Below are 16,462 nucleotides of genomic sequence, written 5' to 3'. Positions count from 1 at the left end.
TTTGAACAGACCCATAGTCAGCAAAGAAACTGAATCAGTAATTAGAAATCTCCCAACAAACAAGAGTTCTGGGCCAGATGGCTTCCCAGGGGAATTCTACCAGACATGTAAAGAGTTAATACATATTCTTCTCAAACTGTTCCAAGAAATTGAAGTGGAAGGAAAACTTCCAACTCATTCTATGAAGCCAGCATTACCTTGATTCCAAGACCAGATAAAGACCTCACTAAAAAGGAGAATTACGGGCCAATATCCCTGATGAAACTGAAGTAAAAATTCTCAACAAGATACTAGCAAATCAAATTCATTTACAATTGCACCAAAACCTATAAGATACGTGGAGATAAGCCTAACCAAAGAGGTAAAAGTTCTATACTCTGCAAAACTATAGAAAGCTTATGAAAGTAATTGAAGAAGACACAAAGAAATGGAAAAATGTACCATTCTCATGAATTGGAAGAACAAATATTGTTAAAATGTCAAAGACATTTGAGGTCAAAAGACCTCAAATAGCCAAAGTAATGTTGAAAATGAAAACCAAAGCTGGACGCAGCACAATTCTGGACTTTAAGCTGTATTACAAAGCTGTAATCCTCAAGACAGTATGGTATTGGCACAAAAGCAGACACATAGATCAATGGAATAAAATAGAGAAACCAGATATGGTCCCACAAGTATATGGCCAACTAATCTTCAACAAAGTAGGAAAGAGTATCCTATGAAAAAAAGACAGTCTCTTTAGAAAATGGTGCTAGGAGAACTGGACAGCAACATGCAGAAGAATGAAACTGGACCACTTTCTTACGCCATACACAAAAATTAATTCAAAATTGATGAAAGACCTAAATGTGAGACAGGAAACAATCAAAATCCTAGAAGACAACATAGGCAGCAACCTCTTTGATCTCAGCTGCAGCAACTTGTTCCTAGACACGTCTCCAGAGTCAAGGCAAACAAAAGCCAACATGAACTATTGGGACTTCATCAAGATAAAAACCTTCTGCACAGCAAAGGAAACAAAAGATAGACTACGGAATTGGAGAAGATATTTTCAAACAACATATCTATAAAGGGTTAGTATCCAAAATCTATAAAGAACTTGTCAAACTCAACACCCAAAAAACAAACAACTGAGTTTAGAAATGGGCAGAAGACATGAATAGACACTTTTCCAAAGAAGACATCCAGATGGCCAACAGACACATGAAAAGATGCTCAACATCACTCATCATCAGAGAAATACAAATCAAAACCACAATGAAATACCACCTAACACCTGTTAGAATGGCTAAAATTAACAACGCAAGAAACAACAGATGTTGGTGAGGATGTGGAGAAAGATGAACCCTGTTGCACTGTTGGTGGGAATTCAAACTGGTACAGCCACTCTGGAGAACAGTATGGAGGTTCCTCAAAACTAAAAATAGAACTACCTTATGATACAGCAATTATACTACTAGGTATTTAACTAAGGGTACAGAAATGCAGATTTGAAGGGGTATATACACCATAATATTTATATCAGCATTATCAACAATAACCAAGCTGTAGAGAGCCCAAATGTCCATCAACTGATGAATGGATAAAGAAGATGTAGTATAAATATACAATGGAATATTACTCAGCCATGAAAAGAATGAAATCTTGCCATTTGCAGCAACGCAGATGGAGCTAGAATGTATTATGCTGAGCAAAATAAGTCAATCAGAGAAAGACAATACCATATTATTTCATTTATATGTGGAATTTAAGAAAGAAAAGAGATGAACATATGGGAAAAGAGGCGAATCAAAGAGAGAGGTAAACAAACCACAAGAGATTCTTTTTCCTCTTGGACATTATGCTGATTAAAATAAGCCTGTCACAAAAGAAAAAATATTGTATGATTCCCTAATCACTCATATGAAGTATCTAAAGTAGTCAAAATCATAGAAAGAGAAAGTGGAAAGGTGGGTTGCCCAGGTCTGGGGAAGGGGGAGGGAGGACTAGTGTTTAATGTGTACAGAGTTTCAGAACTAGAAGATGAAAACATTCTAGAGATCTCTTGCACAGCAATGTGAATATACTTAACACTACTGAACTGTATGCTTCAAATCGTTAAATGATTTTAAAAAGGTAGAAAGCAGAGGCATATTCACAACATAGGGTCAGTCAACATATTTTTAGGTCTGGCAAAATGGCACAAACAACAGAAGAAAAAATACATACATTGGACTTCATCAAAATTAAATACCTTTTTACTGCAAAGAACTCTATTGACAAACTAATAAACAGCCTGCAGAATGGGAGAATATTTTTGCAAATCATCTCTGAATAAAAGATTTTATCTAGAATATATAAAGAACTCTTACAACTCAATAATAAAGGACGAATAAACCAATGAAGAATGGGCAAAGGATAAATATATATCACTCCAAAGAAGTTACAGAAATGGCCAATAAGCACATAAGATGCTCAACATCAGGGAAATGCAATCCAAAACCACACTGAAAGCCCACTTCAGAACCACAAGAATGACCATTAGCAAACAAAAACAAAAACAAAAACAAAAACAAACAAACAAACTAGATGGTAGGAAGCATTGGCTAGAATGTGGAGAGAAAGTAGAATCCTAATACACTGCTAGTGCAAACATACAAAATGGTGCAGGCACTTTGGAAACAGTCCAACAGTGTCTGAAAAGGTTGAATATAGAGATTTCAAACAATCCAGCCATTCCACTTTTAGATATATAGCCATGAGAAATGAAACATGCATCCACACAAAAGTTCACAGCAGAATTATTCGTATTAGCCAAAAGTAGAAACAACCCAAATGTTTGGCAACTAATCCGTGGATTTAACAGACAGTAGTACATCCACACAATGGGATATTATTGAAAATGTGCAAACACGAGTGAAACATGGAAACCTTATTCTACGTAAAAGAAAGCAGACATAAAAGGATTATCATATAATCCCATTCATACAGAAGTGCAGAATGTGGGAATGTATAGAGACAAAGGAATGAATGGGTGCTTAGGCCTGATGTCCAGATGGGAAGACAGGGGGACGGTGAGAGGGTACAGGATTTCTTTTGGGGCTGATGAAACGTTCTATAATGTATTGTGGTAATGGTTACAAATTCTATAAACAAGCTGAAAGCCATAAAACTGTACACTTCAAATGAGTGAATTGTATTTCACGTGAATGTCTAAAAACAGTTTTTATTTTATAATTAGGCTAGAGCAAATATGTCAAAATGCTAACGTTGCCTATATCTAGGTGTTGTCTGTTGTGGTTTCTATTGCATTTTTTTCATTTTTTCTATAAGCTTGAAACATTCCTACTGAAATTACCCATTTTCTAAAATGGAAAATAAGCAATTGGTGTGAATGCAGGCCATCTGGGATCTATGGACCCTTGTCGGCTAGTTTAGAATCCCAGAGGAAACTCCTAGCATCACCTAGGGTATGGTCTGTGTCCAGCACAGACCTGTTCTGATGATCTGTTCTGATGTCCTGGTTCTGATGACATCAGGATGGTGACAGTGACATACCATTGTGTGACTAGTGCCTTGGGGGCTCTCCTTCTCTACATTATGAAGGATGAGAACACCAGCATCTGGCCAGTTTCATTAACAGACTGTGCGGGAAGAGCAATTAACAATGACCACCCCCCGAGTAAATAAATTAGGAGCCTTACAATTGGGGATGCCTCTGTAGTTTGTGGTTGGAAAACATCTTTTAATGTCTATGCACTTTGTACGAATTCACACAATACACAGCCCTGAAGCATGATCTTGGGAATGAACCACGACAAAGGACATTCCAAAGGACAGACTATGGGAGGAGGGTGGAGACTGGCCTTCAGAGACTGCGGTGAAGTAGGGAAAATGAACCCTCACACAGCCCAGCTTGATCGCAAGATATTTTGCTAAAATGAGCACCGAGAGAGAGCCCAGGCTGGCACGCAGGCATCCCAGACGGACGGGCCCTCAGACTGCGTGAGTCACGTCCAGGGCCTCCCAGGAGACCTGCGAGGCTGTGGGGACTCGTGCCAGCTCATCTGGAGGAAGGGTCCCGTCAAGTAGGTCGTGGGGACCACAAGTGGGGACTTTCCGAGCCCTCTGATTCCCGGCCCAGAGTCTCCAGAGCAAATGCTTGTAGGGGTTCCGGGGATGCCTCAGCACTGTCTGTCCTAACAACTGGCCACGGACACCATCTTTCTCTGCCGGAGCCCCCTAAGACACCTGTGCCCAGTGATGGCTGATGACCGATGGAGGCATGGGTGCGGGCAGACCTCCCCAAGATCAGCGTTTGGGGAGCATGGGGGCACCCTGGCCAGGATTCCCCAAACCAGCCTGCTCTCCCCCTTCCCGCCCAGCGCACAGTGACCTGTAGGACACCCCGCAGCTCGGAATGAAGAACAAACGTGCAGCCAGGACAGGGGGGCAACAGGGAGCCCGACTGCCCGGGTGCCATCAGAAGACATGACACCGTCATCAGTGGGGACAGGTGTGCACCTGGATGTGAGGGATTTCCCCACGACTCCATGGCTACTTTGAGGGGTTTCTTCTTACGGGAGAGGAGGAGGACTCTGGAGCCAACGCTGTGTGGCAGCCGCCCTGGCGCCCGTGACTGCCCTCATCCCCTGGCCTCCCGGAGCCCACGGTCCTCAGAAAATGGTGAAGCCTGGCTCCCTCCAGGCTCCCTGTGGAGGCCCAGTGAGCTGACCCGGAGGTGCCGCCTGGGACAGCGCACGCACACCTCGGCTGGTGGCCCCCAAGTCCCGCCTCATGCTGCCCCCAAGTCCCGCCTCATGCTTTCCCCAAGTCCATCCTCATGGGGATGAAGAGGACCCCCCCCATCCCTCACATTTCAATGGTCCCACTGGGACTGGAAGATGCTCCTCATACCAAGAGGCCAGAGCCCCAGAGCCTGTCCCCTGAGTCTAGGCCTTCTGCCCTCCCTCAGGCCCACACAGGGAGCCTTGGAGGAGCCAAGGAAGATGTAGCCCCCCCCCCAAGCCCCCCCTCCCCACCCCAGCTCAGCCCCATGGCTGGACGCTGCAGGGAGGCAGAGGGCAGCTCCCGGAGAAGACAGGGCTGACTGCAGACTGCACTCTGGAAGATGGTTGTGGTGCAGAGGGCGCCCATGCCTGGATGTTCAGGGACGCACATGGTGACCGCAAGCCCCTGGAGGCCCCTCCCAGACCCCTTCCCTCCGGCCAGGGCATCTCCACGCAGCAGCCCAGATGCATTTCCCAGCAAAACCATCTTTATTCCCACGTACATGCAGCGCCCCTGGGGGCTGCTGCCACCCCGCCCGCAGTCGTGCCCTCCCCCTCTCCCCCCGGCCAGGATCAGCACTGAAGGGTGGGCCCAGGGCTCCCTACGGGCTGCAGTGCTGCTTTCTCCTCCTCCCTGGGACAAAGGAGCCACACCTTCTCTTTGGAGGCAGAGAGGGCCGAAGCAGCCCCACGGCCAGGGCCCGCACCGAGCCCCTGAGGCTGGCCCCTGGGAGGGGCGTCTTCCCGGCCGCGGCCAGACCCGCACACAGAGCCCGCTTTCTGGACTTGGCAGCTGGGGGAGCGGCTGGGCTGCGGCCTATTCTCTGAGCAGCGGGGGCCTGGGGAGCTCCCCGCGGCCTGCGCCCTCCAGGGCTGGGGAGGCCCGGGGCCGGAGCAGGACTCTGGGAGAGCCCCCAGGGCAGCAGGCTGTGCCGAGAGGACAGGAGGAAGGCCAGGCTGGGCAGCTCCTCCTCGTCCTCACTGGACCCATCTGCTGGCCTGCCAGGCTCCCTAGCAGGGGGGGCCTCTCTGAACAACGGGGCATCCCTGGGGTCCGGCCGAGGAGGGGTGCGCCCTGGCCCCTGGGGAGGAGAGGAGAGCCCACCAGCCCGGAGGGCAGGCAGCTCCTGTTGTCCTGGAGACGCGGCAAAGGCTCTGGGTCTGCACGGGTGGGCGTGTGCCGGGCTGTGCCTCCGGAGGTCCTGGCACTCGCTCTCTGCTGGGCAGGCTTCACGGCTGACCCCTGGCCGGGCCCTGGCCTCACCCTCAGGCCCGGAGCCCAGTGTCGCTGCACAGTGACTCGGGGTTGTGGGCACACCGTCCTCCACCGCCAAGGCCACCAGTCTCTTCTCTACCAGCTGGGAGGAGGGAGGTGACGGTGACTGGCCAGCACGGGCGTGTGAGAGGGGAGGTGGGACGGTGGCATGGGGGACGGGGGGGGGGGGGGGGAGGAGGGGTCGGGTGGCCTGTGAGGCCCTGGCTCTCCTGATATCCCCCTGAGTCCCTCCCTCCCTTCCCAGGCTCCCCATCCTATAGATGCCATTCTCTGCTCAGTACCTGCCCTGGAGCTCCTGGAGCTCACCTCCCCAGTGCCATGCCTCCTAGGCAGGGGAGCGGGGGACCGAGTCACGTGTGCCATTGTACTGAGTGCCCCCCCTTCCCTGGCTCACCTGGGTCCCCTCCCTCCCCTGGCTCAGCTCCTCTCCTGCGTCTCTCTTTGCCCTGCTCACCTCTGCAAGGGAGAGTCCTTCCTCCTGCTCCAATTTCTCAGCGAGGGCCAAAAGATCCAGCTGTGGTTCTGAAGAAAGCAGTTCTGCCAGGAATCGTGGGTGAATGACTGCCTCCACCTGGGACAGAAGGAACAGGCTGTGGGCACCTTGGCAGGGAGCACCTGTGAGCCAAGGAGGACCCGCAGGGAAACTGGCAACGTGAAGCTCCACCCCACCTTCTGCACAAGGCAGGATGTTTGAACCATCATGATCACTGGCTGCACGCACACGCAGACAGGTGCACACGCACACACACACATGCACACACAGGCACACATGCAGACAACACAATTTCACACATGCATACACAGAGAGACAAAGCCTATACATACATACATACATACATACATATATACATACGCACATACAAAAGCCACACAAATGCGTATGCACACACACCCCCAACACATATGTGCCCACACAGAGACACAGAAGCATTCAAATGGTAGACACCAACATATCCTCACAAACATATGCATACACACATAGACATGCACGTACACATACACACAGGCCACACACAGACACCCACACAGGCTCACCCACACCTGCACAGGTGCACACACACACAAGTACACACACGTTCATGTACACAAGTACCCACAGAGGCACACTACACATAGGCACAAACACGTGCATGGACACACACACACAAGTACACACAGGTGCACCCTACACGCAGGCACACTTACATGCACGTAAGCACATTCACACAAGTCCACAGACATACAAACCCTTGCATGTATGTTCATGTACCCAAGTACACACATGCAAACACACACAGGCACACACACATCCACCTAAGCACATTCACTCAAGTACACATACAAACAAACCCTTGCATGTACGTACATGCACACAAGTACACACACGCACACTACACGAAGGCACACACACGTGCACGTAAGCACATTCACACAAGTACACGCACATGCACACACATACATGTATGCACATGCACACGAGAGCACACACACATGCACCCTACACGCAGGCACACACGCACGCACGTAAGCACGTTCACACAAGTACACACACAAACACTTGCATGTATGTACATGCACTCAAGTACACGCCCATGCACACACATAAATGGACGCATATGCACACAAGTATACACACATGCATGCACACAAGTACCCACACGCACATGCACATAAGCACATTCACTCAAATACATACACATACAAACCCTTGCTTGTACGTACATACACACAAGTACACACATGCTCGTAAGCACACGCACCCAAGTACACACAGGTGCACACACACGTGCCTGCACACACACAGCTCAGGAACGAGGAACAGAGCTTGATCCCAAAGGCCTAGGCACAGTCCCACTCCGGGTGTCGGAGTGGCAATGCCTGGAATCTTCCAGACGCCAGGCTGTGGGCCAGCCCACCTTGGTGATGAAGTCTTCCTGGGAACACAGCTTGTCAATGTAGCTGAGAAGACCCGGGTCCAGGTAGATGGCGTCCTCGTCCTGCCGTGGCTCCTCTCCGTCCTGTCCCCATTCACCTGCTAGCGCCCCCGGGGCTGAGCAGGCAGGCCCCAGCAGCCCCTCCATGATGTCCACGTACTCTCTCACAGCCTCAGGGGGGATCTCCTTGGGTGCCTTGGGCTGCAGGGGTCTGTGTGGCTGCCAGCAGGGTGGCTGGGCCCTGGAGCCGGCCTTCCTGGGAATGCAGGCTGAGGCAGAGCGGGAAGGAGGGAGGAGGTGAGAGGGGCTCCAGCTTGCTTGTGGAGAGGGCAGGGTTTGGGGGACACTGATGTCGGTGGGGGCTGGGTCAGGGCCACCTGAAGCCACAGGCACCCTGGGACGGGGGAGCTGAGGGGAGGAGCATCTAATAGCGTCTCCTGTGAGCAACAGAGGACCCACCGATTCTCCAAGGGTCTCCCCCCACAGCCCGCTTTCCAGGCAGAGATTTGTTGGGTCCCTTGACAGGGAGGTGGGAGAGTAGTCACCAACTTGGCCAGGTCAATATCTCACGGTGACAAAGGGCAGCTACGACCCCAGGCTCTCTGCGGCTGGTTTGGTTGAAAGACCAAGGCCCACGTGAAGGAGGAGACAGGACGTGGGGACAGCGGCCTTCCCTAGGCCCCACTGCCTTCGGCCGCCAGCTCCCTTGGGAATGTGGGTGCTGTACCTGGCTGCCGGCCCCCCTCCAGGGCTGGGGACCCCTGTGTTCCAGGCTTGGGTGGGGCTGGGGCAGATGCGCCCTGGGCCACCTTCACCCACTGCAGCTTCTGAATCTGTATCTCCTCCTCTGCCTCAAACTCCATGAACCTGGGGGTGAGGAGACCCAGGCCACACTGAGGAGGGGCCCGGCCGTGCAGCCCAGCAAAGGCGGAGGCCGTGGGGGACCGGAAGAGGCAGTGCCCGGCAGCGGCAGCCATGGTTTGGCCCCCCAGGAGGCAGCAGGCTGGCCGATCCGGCCCGGCCTGGCCACAGAGGGGGTCCCACCTCCCCGGGGTCGCAGGTTCAGCCCCCATCCTGAGACCTTCACATGGAGGCAGGGGTGGGTGTCGATCAGGTTGGGGTTGAAGCCTGGGCAGGTAGGTGAGGAGGACCCTGTGCTCAGCCCGGCCTCACGGGTCCCACCGGCCTGGGGCTGGGACCCTGACTCACTTTCCTGCCATCTCGTAGTAGATGACCCGGTCAAAGTTGCTTCTGCACTGCCACTCCTGCACGGCCCGCCACACTCCCTCCTCCAGCGTCATGGTGGGCTTCAGGCGGGCCAGGGACCGAAGCACGGGGCTGCAAGCCCTCGGGGTCAGGCGGCGGCTGCGGCCTGGTGGCCCCACCCTGCCCCACCCCCGCCCTGTGCAGCATGCGTCCCCCGCCCAGCGTGACTCAGTGCTGGCAGGTGACAGGCGGTGTCTGGCCGTGCAAACCAGCCCCCTCGAGGCGACCACTGGCACTGCCTCACACTGGGCAGCCCCGGGCCCTGGGCTCCAGGCTGACCACCCACCCGCACCTGGATCAGGGAGCTCTTTCCCCCCGGACCCTGCGTTCCATAAGGACGATACTGAGCGTGCCGTGCCAGGCAGTGATCCGGTCCCCCGGTCCCCTGCGGGAAGTGCCGTCACCCCGTGTCCAGGGGGGGACCCCAGAGGACCCGCGCCGCACTGCCTTCCCAGAGCGGCACTGGCTCACACCCTCCTCTCCTCACCCTGAGGCCCCCGCCCTGGGCACACCCCAGGGTCCTGGCTGAGGGCGGCGGGGGGCAGAAGGCGCTCACATGAGAAAGCAGGAGAGGGCTTCGGCGTCGGGGCTCTGCGGGAGGTGCCTGCGGGCCAGGACCTTGAAGCACTGCCAGCGCCGGAAGTTCTCGTACACACTCTTGGGGCTACAGGAGTCCACGGGCGAGGCCTTGGCGGGGCCTCTGGCCAGGCTGCCCTCCCTGGCAGCTGCGGGGGGCTGCGGCCCTGCGGTCCCCGGGGACACCATGGGGGCCAGCCGGACAGCCGGGGGGGGAGCCTGAGGTCGAAGGCCTGGGCTGGAGCCTCCCTTGCCGGCCCAGGTGCCCCCGACGGCTGGGGCGGACACGGGGCTCTCCGCTGCCGACGTTGCCAGGAACAGGGGTGTGGGACATGCAGCACCCCCACAGAGGGCCCCGGGAGGACTCCAGTGAGCGGGGGCCTGGGTGAGGACGACGGTCTGAGTCTGGGGGGCATCTGCGGGCCCCCACTCTGACCTGACCTGGACGATGATGTTACGGGCCCGGGTCCCACCTGGGCCATGGACGGCATCTCCTGCCACCAGCGGTGTCCTGCAGAAAGTGGGCAGCACCACGGGGCTGCCAGGCGTGAATGGCGGGGTCACGTGGGGCGGCGAGTGCTGCCCCCGGGGTGACCAGTGCGAGGCGCCAGCAGCAGGTGGGGGAAACGGCTGTGCCGTCAAAGAAGACACGGAGGCCTCCGGGTCCATGGCCACATGCGGTCCCAGCACTGGAGATGCTGTGGACAGAAGGGAAGGGCCGGATCGAGTCGGACAATCGCAGCCAGGACGCAGGATCCTGGGCCCCTTTGCTCACTAGGGAGCGGAGTGGGGAATCGCGACACGGGAGGGACGCTTACAGGAAAAGGTGCGGTTTGCAAGTGTCCTGGAGTGATTTCCATGCTCTGGCCTCCAGACGACAATTACCGTCCCCGCCCTTCTCAACAAGACAGCCTGCCTGCCTGGAAGAGGCAGCCTTGGCCAGCACTGACTCTGGGAACCTCCCCAGGACCCCAGACACCACCCTCCATCCTCACGGGCTGTCCTCCTGGACGAGGGGCTGGGTGGACATCTGCCCTGTGGGGAATGCCCTCGGCCGGCTCCCAGGCGGCTTGGGTTCTGCTCCCAGGTACGTCCGAGTCACCTGAAGGGCCTTTGTGAACGGGCAGCGTCTAAACCATTTGGGCCCCTCTCCTGCTCAGACCCCCAATACCTGACGCTCAGTAAAACTCCCTCCCTTTCTTCCTGTCCTAACATAAGAAAACAAACGCTTGTAATATCTTTCTCCCTGTAAGCGCGGCCTCCGAGCCCCCACGTAACCCCGTCTTAGGAACCCCCACAGCCCACACGCCGCACGGGCCAGGTGCTGCCACCGCTCAGCAGCTCGGATCCTGGGAGAGTGTGAGGCCGGCGTCATGTTCCCTGGTTCCTGTCACTCGCAGCCCACGGTGGCTACAGAAGATTAGCAAAGGGCAATGCAGAGGGGGCAGCGGGGCTGTTGGGGTGGGGGGACTCTGGAGCTGGGTCACGTGGGGCTGGTCGTGGGAATGCAGGCTTCTGTGGTCTTCCCCTTCCAGCTCCAACAGTGAAGGTGAGGACACACGAGGAGCCCAGCATGAGCCCAGTGCCAGGAGGAAAAGGGGCTGGATCCCGTGCCTGTTCATGAAGAACCCATGCAGGTCCTCGTTCGGGAGGCCAAGGGACACACCTGCACATCTAACTGATCAACAGGTGTCCCACGACATGTCATACAACCTTAGAAGATGGTCCTCCCGTCCAGGCTCCCCTCCTACCCCCTGTAAGGAGGACTCAGCTTTCACAGATGCTGCTTGGGACACGCAACCACACTACACTCGGTTCCCCATCCACGGCACAGGGACGAGGAATACAAGCAGACTCTTCATCTCAAAGGTGGCTCCCAGGGCTGAGGGTTGGCCAGGAAACACTGGACAAGATGAAGCACGTGGAAGGACCGCACGTCCTCAAGAGGAAGAGGGACCCAGAACAGCTGAGGAACCCAAGGCCTACCTTGGTTGAGGCCACCTGATGCCCTGTCCCTGCTGAATCTACGAAAAGGGTCACCTGGGCTGGGGAGAAGTCAGCTCTGGGCTGGAAGGACTGGAAGTCCTGGGCCGGGGGTGTTAGAGGAACTTCCAGCCCCGCTCCCGGGGAGGACATTGGCCATAAGACCGCCCCACTGAACCACGTCTGGCTCAGACCATCTCCCCCCACATCCCTATCAGGCACTACGGAGACCCAGAATCTGCAGTCAAGTCCCTTGGAGGGTATGGTGGGGGAGGTCCAGGTGTCTGAGGAATACCACACCCGGCTGTCCTTTCCCTGGGACCCTGCCTGTGCCACCACCACGACACGGTGCCACCTCTGCTACAAACTGTCAAAGTGGTGTGTGACTCCAGAGACACGCAGTGTGCCTGCCTCCATCCGTTCTCCACACCCAGGGCATTTCCCCTACGAGGTCTCGACCCGCCCTCCTCCCCAGGGTCCTTGCAGGTTTCCACGGGCTCCCAGCCTCCCAGATGAGCTGTCCTTGGCCCCCGCCCTCTTTCTCTACTCAACCCCGACCCCCACCCCCATGTGCCCCTGTCCAAGCGTCACATTTGAATCCCACGGATTTGAGGGATGGCAGGGACGCGGACACACCTGCCCAACCCACAGGCTTACCTCCTTCTGAAGCCATCCCCGCAGGCTTGGGCAGGGACCACTGAATCCTACAGCCACCACAATGAGAAACGTCGAGTCCAGGTCCCAGACAGCGACCTGCTCCAGCAGATGCTCAAGAGCCAATTAAGGAGGGAAAAGTTTGAATGTAAACAGGGACAGAATGTAGGGCTCCTGACATTCTGCAGCGGGGGAGGGGCTGAGGGCCAGGGCCCTGGGTGGGGGTGGGGAGACATTCCCTGAGGGCTCTGGCAGGTAGGCAAGGACCACAAGTCCCTCTCAAATGACACAGGGGCAACACAATTGCTGTGTGCCTTTTGAGGCAATTGATACAAGTTGTTCAGATTCTGAGCACCGAGGTGTTACTCGGTGGTCCTTTGCTTCCGTTTTCATCCATCGGCCGAGTTTGTGTCCCTCAACCCACTCTGCTTCCCACCTGGCTCTTGACTCACTTCAACCGAGGCCGGACTTTCGGAACAAGATTCAGAACATGTATTCTGATGAACACATGGGTCCTGAAGGCCACATGGAACTGAGGTTCCAAATTAGCATGGTCTCAGCAGATCCTGCGTGCTCGCTTGCACACGGGTCCTTCTGTCCTCGCCGCCCTCCGCTGCTGGAAGCTGCTCAGACTCAAGCAGGACGAGCCTTACTAATGCTCTCCTCTGCTGGAAAGCCCCAGCCTATCAGACAAAGGTCGTGCAGCCTACACATGCAGGACCAGAAATCACTACTTTTTGTTTCCCAGCATCCTGTGCTGTCATTCAACATTGACTGTTAACATTTTTCCTTCTTTTAGTGGAATATCTCAAAGAATCAATAGCTTTGTGTGGTTCAATGTCAAAGGACATAAAGGAATATGCAGTGATGACTCTCCCTCCCACCTCTTACTCCTGGGCACCAAGCCCCTTTGTCGCAGGAAACCAGTGTTATCTGTGACGTTCAAATCTTCAAAGAGATGGATCATGCAACTAAAAGTACATGTGAGCTATTTTCATTTTCAACAAATGCTTGTATTTTTTTCTCTGGCTAAAAGTTGACACATATTCAAAATAGGTGTGAGTGTGCCCAGTGATTGACTTTATGCTGATACTGTGGCTCCTGTCCTTATTTCTGGAGACTGGATTCTGGGAACATGTAGTTCTACAGTCCTTTACATTTCAAGGACCCTGTAGAATAGGGTGGCTGGATTTAGCATATGAAATAATGGATGCGCCATTGAGTTAGAATTTCAGATAATAGGGATCAGCTTTTAGAATAATTGTGTCCCATGCAATATTTTGGATATAACTTTTACTGGAAATTTGTTCCCAGTTGATTTGAATTTTGCATTTAGCTGGGGTTCTGTACTTCATATGGCATCTCCACCCAAACAGTGTAATATATTCAGCCAATATTAGTCACCCTGTGAGAAAGAGAACTTGGATTAGAAGACTCAAGGGTGCTACTTTGAAAAAAAAAAAAAGAGTGTTATCTTGGCTCACCCACAAAATCATTTGCCTGTACACGCACGTGCACATGAACACACATACACACACACACACACACACACACACGGTGTCTATAGGCTCTTTGGGTGATATGGAATTTGGAGGCGCCAAATATACAGAATTGAGTATCTGGAGTTAATGGGACTAAGGACAGAAGTAAGGGATAGGAAACCTTCCCCTCCCTAACATCCTACAGTCCTGGTTTTCCTAGGGGTTAAAACCAATCCCCATGAAATGGATGTGCACCTGCCATCTATCCACTGACGTCCAACCCCCATTCACACAACCAGCTTCCTCTAAGTTCTCATTGGCCAATGCTAGCCTGGAAGCCCCGCTCACGGGCTTGTGTATTTCCTGTCTGCCTGAGAGACCCTTGTTCTTTGGAACCCATGTCATCAGTGCATGTGGCCCCATCTGCACGAGAATCATGGGAGCACCTCTTTAACGTCTTGCTTGATTCTTCTTTTCATATTGCACATCAACATCAGTTTACTGGGAAGGTTCAAACTGATATGAAAGGGCATTGGGGTTTTGTGTTGTCAGAAGAGAGGACTGTTAGGAAATTGGCCAAGGGTGACGAGGGTTGAGAACCTCAGTGGTTGCCACCAATCTCTTGGGAGACCTGCTTCACCCCTGCTATCATAGCAGGACAGCTCCTAGGATGGCAGGGTGTTGGGGAAGGAAAGGGAGGTTTAGAAGGATGGCTCCACACTGAACATACACTGAAAAAGACTCCTGGTTAAGGCACTGAAACAATTCCTTGCCCCCTTGAGGAAAAGTTGACTCCAAAGGCCACCACTGTGTGGAAACTGAACAGTGGACACCCTGATGCGGAAAGGCACTGGACTTTGAGTTCAGGACCTGGAGTTCCTCCCCTCCCCCTGCTCCGTACTATAGTCATGTAAGAGAGTCATTTCCCAATTCCTCTCCAATCTCCACACGGTTTCTAAGTTTTCTCCCAACTCCCGCCCTGACGGGGCCCAGGGATTATTTATATTAGCACTTCTGGAGTGTAGGGCCAGCCACCCAAAGCAGGTGAGCTCCACGGTGCAGCCCTTCAGGACATTCCCCAGGCCTCTCCCACTCTGCAGTGTGGAAGGGACTCTCCACAGGCACCCATCTTTGTGTTCTCCCTGGCAGCTGCTCTGAGCACGCTTCCTGCATATGACCTGGGGAGACGAGCTGAGAGCCACTCAAGCAAATCATAGTGAACTTTATTGCAAACATCCCTGCTGGGCATTGAAAAATGAACAACTTGGAGACATTTCTCAAGACCTGAGCTTTTATCCGGGGAAGGCTGAAAAGGGTTTCAAGCAACAGCTTTGTTTTAGAGAGTTTTGAGGCAAAATGTACTCAGGCACTCGTGAAAGCAAGCTCCTTCTTGTTTGCTCCCTTTGTCCAGTCAGTCAACCAATTATTGCTAAGATTCTCACTCATGGCTCAGAGGTAGGACTTGAGTGACCCTTCTCAGGGCCACTGATAAAAGATGACACTGCAGAAAACTTCTCTGGTCCCAATTCTGCAATCATTTTCGAACACTTCGAAATCTAGAGTCAAGAGTCTAGATGGCATCAAATTAGCCCAAATGTAACTTGGGAAGACTGGTCCCAGGAGGGAGTAAGAGCATTCATTTAGACCCTGATCTCTGGCCGTTCCCGCATTAACTTCTGAGACAAACCCATCTCTGGACACGGATCACAGGCCTCAGAAGAGGGATGGCCTTCCACACGAGCAAGGACATTAGCAGAGTGGGGGATATCATGCTTGTGTCTCTTGGAGCCCGTAGACTTGGAGGTGTGCGGTGCCAGGTTTCATCGTTCTGCTGTGGCTGAGAAATAGCACGAAGGTGGCAACTGGCCACAAGGAGGTTGTGGAGGTTGAAGCTTCTCCCAAGAATATTACAAAATCTGGTCAAGAAGTTGAGTCTTTTTAAAAAAAAAAAAATCAGTTGAAATTCTTCGCTGTTTTGAAAAGGAGGGAGGGGAGGGCAAATCGTTCCCAGCCCACCTGTGTGACTGCCTCTGTCCAGCAGGATCAAAGGCAGAGCACAAGCCTCTAAGGAGACGTCCGTGCATCACACGTACTGAGCGGCCCGCGTATCAGCAGCTACACTAAGGAACCTAACCTGGCACAGGCAGTGCGTTCGGGAAACTCTGGGAGAGGAGGCGGGGAGGGAGGGGGCCCTTGGAGTGTTCCCCAGGTCTGCATTCTCCGCCCGATCTGTTCCTTCATGGAACCTTCGGGCTCGGGCGTCCAAGGGGCACAGCACTTGTGGAAAGGCGGGGACGAGCAGAGGGACGGGCGGTCCCGGCCGAGGGCGGCCGTGGCCCCACCGGAGGCCGTGGGGCTGCAGGTGCACCTGGTCCCTAACTCGGTGGGAAGGCCGCGTCAGAGGGCGCGGAGCGCACGTGTGCGGTGTTACAGTCGCCAGCGCGGGCTTCACAGGCGCCGGCTCCAAGGCTGGACGGCCATAAAGAGTCCGCCCCGTCCGAGCTAGAGCCGCCCGAGTGGCTTCCCAGCGCGAGAGGGTCCCCT

At 53.8% G+C, this 16,462-nt stretch overlaps 1 protein-coding gene across 1 annotated transcript; it reads right to left on the bottom strand.

Annotated features, from left to right (window-relative positions):
- Positions 1–5,281: 5,281 nt before the first annotated feature.
- On the bottom strand, positions 5,282–12,575 carry LOC125150464 (NUT family member 2G-like). The gene is made up of 7 exons (XM_047830412.1): positions 12,441–12,575; positions 9,781–10,498; positions 9,168–9,296; positions 8,686–8,825; positions 7,941–8,227; positions 6,500–6,616; positions 5,282–6,127 (listed from the first exon to the last, which is right to left on the bottom strand). The coding sequence occupies exons 1-7, from the start codon at positions 12,454–12,456 to the stop codon at positions 5,372–5,374; spliced, it is 2,163 nt and encodes a 720-aa protein (XP_047686368.1). The 5' UTR covers positions 12,457–12,575; the 3' UTR covers positions 5,282–5,371.
- Between the last annotated feature and the right edge of the window lie 3,887 nt (positions 12,576–16,462).

This window comes from Prionailurus viverrinus, chromosome D4, assembly GCF_022837055.1.
Source record: "Prionailurus viverrinus isolate Anna chromosome D4, UM_Priviv_1.0, whole genome shotgun sequence".
NCBI lineage: Eukaryota > Metazoa > Chordata > Mammalia > Carnivora > Felidae > Prionailurus > Prionailurus viverrinus.
Note: the sequence above shows the minus strand (reverse complement) of the source record. Positions and strands in the feature narration are given on the sequence as shown.

Coding starts and splice junctions, on each gene's coding strand:
- LOC125150464 (XM_047830412.1), bottom strand. Junction 8,228..8,685: donor GGAGGGGGGCCGGCAGCCAG/GTACAGCACCCA, acceptor GCTCTGCCTCAG/CCTGCATTCCCAGGAAGGCC. Junction 6,617..7,940: donor AGGAAGACTTCATCACCAAG/GTGGGCTGGCCC, acceptor CTTCTGTCCCAG/GTGGAGGCAGTCATTCACCC.